Source organism: Corvus kubaryi, unplaced genomic scaffold, assembly GCF_017639235.1.
Source record: "Corvus kubaryi isolate FWS band 111438036 unplaced genomic scaffold, C.kubaryi_AGA036_p1.0 37300, whole genome shotgun sequence".
Taxonomy (NCBI): domain Eukaryota; kingdom Metazoa; phylum Chordata; class Aves; order Passeriformes; family Corvidae; genus Corvus; species Corvus kubaryi.
Window position 1 is genome coordinate 17,160,014 of NW_024581093.1, and position 8,867 is coordinate 17,168,880.

At 43.7% G+C, this 8,867-nt stretch overlaps 1 protein-coding gene across 2 annotated transcripts in view; it reads right to left on the reverse strand.

Moving 5' to 3' along the window:
• Positions 1-8,867, reverse strand: part of CDH11 (cadherin 11) — an 82,406-nt gene that overhangs the window by 20,443 nt on the left and 53,096 nt on the right. For both annotated transcript variants that reach the window (XM_042027640.1, XM_042027641.1), the window contains one exon: positions 556-951. In XM_042027640.1, coding sequence (XP_041883574.1) covers positions 556-783 — 228 coding nt within the window. In that variant the 5' untranslated portion in view covers positions 784-951. The remainder of the gene's footprint in view (positions 1-555; positions 952-8,867) is intronic.

An 8,867-nucleotide genomic window follows, 5' to 3' on the forward strand; every position in this document is an offset into this window, starting at 1 on the left:
AAATATACAAATATACAAAGGTTTATTTATCTACTGGTTATATTTTGCTACTGTTAGAGAGTAGCAGAATAGAAAAATCAGTCCAGGATGTCTGTACATATACACATGCACACAAATATTTACCTCCCTCTCTACATAGCCCTTGATATATTTAATTTTACTGATAATTTGAAAATGAAAGGGTAAAGAGATATCTATTTTATTGAGCTTCTGGGTTAGACATTACGTTTTTAATTGCTGTTTTTAAGGACATGAGAATGATATTCTTGAGACATATTTTTGCTCAAGTTGTTGGTGTGGTTTTTTACTCTTTTGCTGGGTAACAGCCTGCACACCTTCTTTCAAGGACTGCTGATGTCAATGGAAATATTTGTATTGACTTAGGTAGTATTTTGCTTAGCACCTAAACTGAGCTACAAGAAAATGAAGCAGCAGCTTATGCAGCACAAAGGCAACAGCAAAAAAACCCAAAACCCAAAACAAAACACAAACCCCCTCAAAAATAATGAAAACTAAGAATATTAATCAATGGCTGAAAAAGAAATTCTTCCTTACCCTTCCTACTAGCACAGGATCTGGTCCCGTGTACTCTTCTATAACAAAGAACTGATTCCACACCCAGCCTCTTTTGGAGCGATGCAGGACTTGTCCTTCCTTGCCCTTTTCATGGTGCCCGTGGAGTGAGGGCCGGGAGTGGTTGAGCTTCTCTGTGCTCAGGCCGTGGCTGTAGCACAGCACTCCCAGGCAGAGCAGAGCAGCGTGTAAACAATGGTCCTTCTTCATTTTTGGTTATTGTGTAGGCACAGGAGTATCCGAGAATCTCCCCCTTCCACCTTGGAAATCAGAAAGTTTGGGGCTACCGAGGAGTTTCAGACCAACTGTTGTGCACATACGGTGCCACCACACATTAAACACATCACCTTAATGCTCTGCAGCTTCCCAACTCAATTCCTGAAAGAAAGGAAAATGGAAAATGTTGTCAATTCTTGGAGGATTCCGTAGGGTTTCTTATTTAGCCAAACAAAACTAGGACTTCCATGGTAAATGTCAAGATAAGAAGATTAAAATAAATATATCAGTACTGATGAAATACTGAGTAATGAGCAGATTTGGTGTTTTGCTACGTGGAGCTGCCACCTTGCAGAATCTCCTGGCTGTCTGGTTTGGACACTTGGTGGCTGGAAGTTAAGGACAGGAATCACATTCTCTCATGATCCTTTCAAATAGATTTAGCCCAAGATGCAAGGTAACTGTAGAAATACCTAATTTATACCTAATCCCTCTTTGGAGCTTAGATACAAGTCTCAGATATAAGCTGCTAAGCCAGAGGTCCAGATATAAGGGAGATACCGAGACTTATCAGGAGCGCAATATTTCTGCACCAGCCCTTTCATGATCAACAGATCCTCATGCTGAACATAACCACCTCTGTTTCTCCTGGGCAGGAGCAGGGGCTGACAGAGCTCCACGGAGCTCCAGTTTGGGTTTAGACCCTGGAAGCACCCCTGAGGATCACAGCAGCATCAGCACTGATTGCCAAGTGTGCTGCTCTGGGCTGGGCACAATAAATGCCACAAACCAATAAAAATGCATTCAGATATTTCTGATAATACAATTGATTTAACTATTCATTTCTACTCCCCCTGGGCATTAACTTACCAGGATTGATTTCCTACTTCCTAATACTTCTTAAAACACTAGGTCAGAATTAATATTTGAGGGGGAAATTGCTTAATACAGTGAAACCTGAGCTAGGCAATCCTTCACAAAGGCCACTTTCACTTATCCCTGGGGTTCCCAACATGTTCTCCTTGAAACTCTACGCAGCAACAAATTTTACAAGGTCCCTACGATGTTTATTTTAGTTTTTGGTGTGGTTCACTTTAATCTTCTGTAAATTACTGATAAAAATCTTGATGTTATGCTTATACAGGCAAATGTATAAATACGTGCTACCATCAGCTGCAAAAGAGAACGATTTTTTAATGAGAAACGAGGAGGTCTTATTTGCATCAGAGAAAATGTAAATATAGGCAAAAGCTTGAACCTACAGCACATTCTGTAACTCCAGCCACAGACAAACATCTCAAACATCCCAAACTCACTCATTTGGGGTTGTCTTTCTCACATCCTGGGCAGTCATGTCCTCCTTCCACATCCTTTTTACAGTTACATAAAAATACATTGGCTGACAGGGGATCATGAATAAGGAATGAAATATTTGGGTTTATTTCCTCAGAAAAGATCAGTTTTCAATTTTCTTTCATTGAAAACTGAAATTACCTCAATTACAGCACCAAACTAGCTCCAGCATCATGAGTTAAATGACATTCTCACACATAGATGCAAATATAGGCTGGCTTTCCCAAGCATATTTATTAAATAGATTTGTTGTATCCATTTACTTCTTCCTATTGTTACATGATGGCACATCACAGATTACTCACACCAGCATGGAAGACATGAAAAGGAGAACAATCCCTATGATTTTTCTGAGAAAAATGTTTTTATTTTGGCACAATGTGTGTGTGTGGAGCATTAGGTCTGTGGTTTCTATTTCGTGTCTCCATCTTGTTGAGGGGCAAAAACAATGTAAGACTTAAAGGAGCTGAAAACTGAAATTTCAACTAATTTGGACACTTCTTTTTCCACTCGGCTTTGCATAGAAAAAAAGAAAAGCTATGGGATCTGTGCTATAGGGATCACTCATGTGCAGCAGTTAGAGGGGATTGGGCTCCTGGAATGTTTACAGAGCCTACATACTCCAAACATGGAACAGGAAGATATTCCTGGACAGCTGTGCCTTTCTAAACCCGCTGGGGGAAAAAAAAAAATCTGTAAAAAAACTGCTTATGTTAATAGATTTGGGGTGCATTTGAAAATTAAACTCACTGATAGCCATTCATCATTAGCATCACATAATGATGTCAGCCACCAAAATAAATAAACAAATACCGGCATTCTTCCCCAACTCCTCAATGCTGTTATGTAAACCAGTAAACACTTTATAAAGCTGCTTAACCAGAATGACAGAGCCAAGCTGATACAGACACTGCTTATTATCAGCTATTCAAGCGTGAAGTGCTGGAAACAGAATGTTAATCACAGATCCATGCTTAACTTACTAATAAGGATTAAAAGCAAAAATTGTTTGGTAGCTTTTGTTTTATCCTCTACATGTGCATGTACAGAGACAAAGCAATAAGGTTCTGCATTTCCAAGCTAAAAAAATGTATTATCTCTCATCCACCACTTCAGAGAATCCCAGAATCTCAGCATGGTTTGGGCTGGAATGGACTTTAAAGCCCACCCAGTGCCACCCCTGCCATGCCCAGGGACACCTTCCACTGTCCCAGGCTGCTCCAAGCCCCAATGGCCAGCCTGGCCTTGGACACTGCCAGGGATCCAGGGGCAGCCCCAGCTGCTCTGGGCACCCTGTGCCAGGGCCTGCCCACCCTCCCAGGGAACAATTCCTGCCCAATCTCCCATCCAGCCCTGCCCTCTGGCACTGGGCAGCCATTCCCTGTGTCCTGTCCCTGCAGCCCTTGGCAATTGTCTCTCTCCAGCTTTCCTGCAGCTCCTTCAGGCCCTGCAAGGCCACACTGAGGTCACGCCAAAGCTTCTCCTCTGCAGGCTGAACAATGCCAGCTCTGGCAGCCTTTCCTCCCAGCAGAGCTGCTCCATCCCTCTGCTCATGCTGCTGCCTCCTCTGGGCTCTGTGCAGCAGCTCCAGGTCCTTCCTGTGCTGGCCCCAGGGCTGGGGCAGCTCTGCAGGTGGGGTCTCAGCTGAGGGGCAGAGGGGCAGAATCCCCCTCCCCTGCTGCCCACGCTGGGGCTCAGCCCAGGGCAGGGGGGTTTGGGCTCCCAGGGCAGGTCCCACTTGGGTTAAAAACAAATCCCTAAAGCCATTTGTAGTAATTGCTTCTGGTTTGGGTTATAAAGGGAAAGGGCTCCGTGCCAGCAGCAGTTCCAAGCAGGCTCCTTAGGAAGTGACCCACAGGTAAGACAGGCTGCAAGTAAAGCTGGGGCTGCAATAAAGTGTCCCTGGCCTCCTCATGCCCTTCTCCCTTCCTGGAGTTCATGCTCTGCTCGCTCACATCGTGCTCATTCCAGCAGTAAAACCCCTGACTCCTATCCTCAGAAAACCTAAAATAGCATAAATCAACAGGCTTCCACTGAAGGCTGTGAAATTACTTAAATTCAAACCAGCTACAGTTTGGCGTTTTACGAACAACTTGTAATCTAAAAGACAAGGTGCACAAGATGCTCTTAAGTTAAAGCTAAAATAAACTTCATTAAAAAATGAAGCAGTAGCACTAACAAAAAAAAAAAAGTCTCTTTTTTCCTTCCTTTATTTTCCAAACAATCTACTTAAAACATTTCAAACATTTCAACATTAACTTGGCTACTGAAAGCCTGCAGTTTCCTTCTACTTCAAGCAGAAAACATGGAAAAACAGTGAAATATTTTATAAAGCAATTCCTTTTTCTCTTGGGGAAAAATATCTCATAATCCTGAGAATTTGTAATGCAGATGTGAGGATGGCAATTGTTGCAGCTGCTGGGCTGCTGCTCAAGTGAGCATCTGAAAATTCAGCGTGCAGCACCTGGATTCAGGCACTGCACAGATTTGTGAGACTGATTTGCTGTGAATGTTTCCAGTCTTTTTAAAAAAATCACAATCTTTGAGGTATTTTTGTATTTCTGCCCACAGATTGTAATCCTCAACTACAGCAAACCCAATCTCAGTGGGCAGTTGACCAAACTGCAACACTGTGCTGCTTTTGGCCAGAATAGAGTTACTTTCCCTCCTGGTAGCTGCTCCAGGGGTGTGTTTTGGATTTAGGAAGAGAAGCATGCTGATAACACACTGAAGTTTGAGTTGGTGCTGAGCAGTGCTTACACTGAGTCAGGACTTTTCAGCTTCTCATGTTCATGGGGAGGCACAAAGGGCTGGGAGTGGACACAGCTGGGATAGCTGACCCATACTGGCCAGAGGGCTATTCCAGACCTTTCCACACCATGCTCAGCACATAAACTGGGGGGAGCTGGCCAGAGGTCTCTCTCAGGAGCTGGCTAGGGAGAAGTCTGTGAGTGGAGAGCAACTGCAACGTGCATCACTTGTTTTGTGTATTCTATTTCTTTCCTCATTATTGTTATCACTGTTTTCTTCCTCTTCTGTCCTATTAAAGTGTCTTTATCTCAACCCATGAGTTTTCTCACATTTCCAAATCTCTCCCCCATCCCTGGGGAGGAGCAGGGAGTTAGCAGTGCCTGTGTGGTGCTCAGCTGCTGGCTGGGGTTAATCCACAACAAACACCCTGATTCTTTTCCATTACTGTTCGGAATTGCGCAATGTATCATTTTGAAATCCCCAACTTTCCTAACAACTCTGTCAAAAAAGCTGTTTCCCACTTCCTTGAGCATAGTGGATTCCAAGTTTCATAGAAACATAGAATATCCTGAGTAGGAAGGGACCCACAAGGATCATCCAGTCCAGCCCCTGTCCCTGCCCAGACACCCCACCAGTCCCACCCTGGGCATCCCTGGCAGCGCTGCCCAAACGCTCCTGGAGCTCTGGCAGCCTCGGGCCGTGCCCATTCCCTGGGGAGCCTGGGCAGTGCCCAGCACCCTCTGGGGGAAGCAGAACCTTTCCCTGCTCTGCAAAGAGAGCAGAGCTCTCAGCTGCCCCGTGGAGGAAGTTTCACACTGCTCTGGCTGAACCAAGATGGACTTGTACTCAAAAAGAAGAATTCCATTAATATATTTTAACTATATACAAACAACTGTTGGCAACTTTGGCATTGAATAACAGCTTTATCAGGGATAAAGGGTGAACAAGAGTTAATCAGCCACCACACAAGGTCTGATCTCATCGGCGAGGCACATGAACACAGTGAAATCCCTGAATTTAAGTTGATCAGTTGAGGTATGCAGGACTGAGAAATATTTAAAAAGTCTAGTCCACACTCTGAAAAACAACCTGCATGGGGAGGTGTATACCAAAATGTCTGCATGGAAATATAATATGTCCCTAAAAAACTGTGAGAACAAGCCTGCTGGGCATTTCTAGCTGCACAGACAGCATGGCTGTGCTGTGTACTTGTAGTTGTTAATGCAAACCTCACCAGCTTCAATTTTAACATAAGAAAAGTCTGTTCTTCAGCTGTTAGAAAATAACATCCATCGATATTCCTAATGGAAATATGCTGTTCATTTAAGAATTCAATTAAGGACACATCTTAAAACCTGAAAAATAATATATCCCTGTCCACGTGGAAACCATACTGCAACCAGCTACTCTGCAGAGTCAGTGTGCTCCATACAGCTTCACACAGATCTGAATGACTGCTCCAAGATATTAATAGCAAAAAACAAAGAGGCAGCAGAGATGATTTCAATGACAAGAGCCGTGGCGGAAGTGAAGTCTAGCCAACTTTAAATTCCTTTCATTATTTTTATAGCAACAATAATCCCCAGCGTTCATGATGATTTCCTGTGTGCTATTAAATGACCATATGCCAAATTATAATAGACTAAACAATTTTTTCTGATTTGTCTAGGCCATAACTTCTGGATGATGCATTAAAATAGCAATTGTTCTCAGGAATACACTTGGCAGAAGGCAGCCAAGATCACAGTGTTGCAATATAATAATGGATGATTATGCTCTGAAATGTTTTGCAAAAGTATCAAGTAAATATAGCAAACTCCTAGTCTAAATGAGATTTTAGCTGTAATTAGAATTAGCTGAAAAGATGAACGATTTATTTTACCATAATTTCATCACCAGACAAGGAAATGAATAGCTTTTTAATGACAGAATAAATATTGGATCATATTAGTTCTGGAGTTGAGAGTGCCCAAGTTTTGGGCAGAGGGATGGAGCATGGGGCACAGCTGGAGGAGCCCTGGGTGGCAGGGAGGGACCCGCTGTGCCCAGGTGATGTCCCCAGCTGGGCAGGGACCTTCCCCCATGGGATCAGGCACTGCAAAGCTCCCCAGAACCTGGATGGATTCCGGCTTTCGGGATGGGGCTGTTCTGAGCAGCCCCAGAGCTCCCACTCCACAATTGAACTTCAGTGCTCAGCACGGAGTGCGTCCCTTCCCTGGACACTGCAATCAGACGACGGAAAACGAGCAGTTCTCCTGGAAAGAAGGTAGGGAACAGATCTCCAGATCAAATAATCAGTTGAGTCCCACTGAGCCCATATTGGTTAATCTTCAGGGCATATCACAAATTTAACTGCTTTGGGAGTTTTTAATAAAACACATGAGGTGAGGGATGTGGAAGAGTTCATATGTCAAAAATAGATCTTTCCCCAATGACAGAAATAGGCATTTCCTGGGCAAAACCCAGAAAAAACACTAAATACAGGGATGACCTGAGTGTGCTGGTGGTGGCTGGGATCTGGGAAGAGACATCTCAGTTCATGGAAGAGAAACTGAAAGAGGGGAAGTTTAGATGGGATATTGGGCAGGAATTGTTCCCTGGGAGGGTGGGCAGGCCCTGGCACAGGGTGCCCAGAGCAGCTGGGGCTGCCCCTGGATCCCTGGCAGTGTCCAAGGCCAGGCTGGACATTGGGGCTTGGAGCAGCCTGGGACAGTGGAAGGTGTCCCTGGGCATGGCAGGGGTGGCACTGGGTGGGCTTTAAGGTCCCACCCCAAACCATTCAGTCATTAAAGGCCAATATGCATCGGTCTCATATAAAACGTTTTGTTCAGATGACAAGAGCTCTTATCTCTGATACAGGAACAGATTTTCCTGCTGTGCATGTAACTGGTAAATCTCATTTTTCCCAGTGTGGGATTCCAAACCAGACCAGCAGCCAGTAACTCCCTGTGAGCCCCTCTGCAGCACTGAGTCCCTCTTCTTGCTGAAGCACATTCCAGGTCTCACTGGAGAGAAGAGCAAACAACCCTCATCTGAATGCAAATTGCTACAAAGTTTTCTGTGCCATTCACAAAACATAATTAGTCTTATGAGACAAAAGTATTTAGTCCAGAAAAGGAAATTCTTCATATTTAAAGATACTTGGGGGAAAAAATTCTCTTAGTTATTGCACTGAATAATGAGAACCTCACACTCCCCCAGTCCATGTTCTGTGTCTTGCATGGGAGCACTTTACAATGCAGTGTAAAGAATTAGAATCTGAGGCTGCAGTTCTGCAGAGATAAGTATATATATAACTTATATATAACTTTATATTTGGTATGCAAACAACGAAGATTCTAGAGGTGTCCTACCACAGAGGAATTCTAGGTCATGGCAAGATTTGTATGGACTAAATACAGAAGTGAAATCTTTACAGAACTGGTGATTTTCATCTTGTCAATAGAAGTTGTTTCAAAAATGCTAAGCAAGTTTTGTAGAATCCTATTCTGAGTTCTGTAGAACCCTGTGAAAGCAAATCTTAATCCTTTGCATTTTTAAATTATGTTTTATAGCACTGTATTGGATTACTGAGATGTTTAAAGCCAATAATCCCCAGCTGCTCCAAAGAAGAGTTTTTGAAACGTAGCCATGTTCTCCTGTAGCAGCTTTGAGACTCAGTATTACGAAACCATAGACAAAGCCATAAAATGATGGCCCTTTGAAAACAGAAGTCATTGTGCAGGGAAGAGGAAGAGAAATAACCTCCTGAACAGTATGATGTGCTATCTGTCAGCATCCACCTCTGAATTCACCATGGAATGAAGGCATTTTCCCCAAGCTTTGATTTAATTCGTGCTCGTTGGAGAAGGGTGAGATTGCTGCTTGCTGTACCTCATATAAAGCAGGGGAAAGCAGGAAGACAACTTAGTACATTATGGAGTGAATTGTTGGGGTCTCTCCCCTGCCGTGTAGCCCTGGGAGAGGGGCCCTGA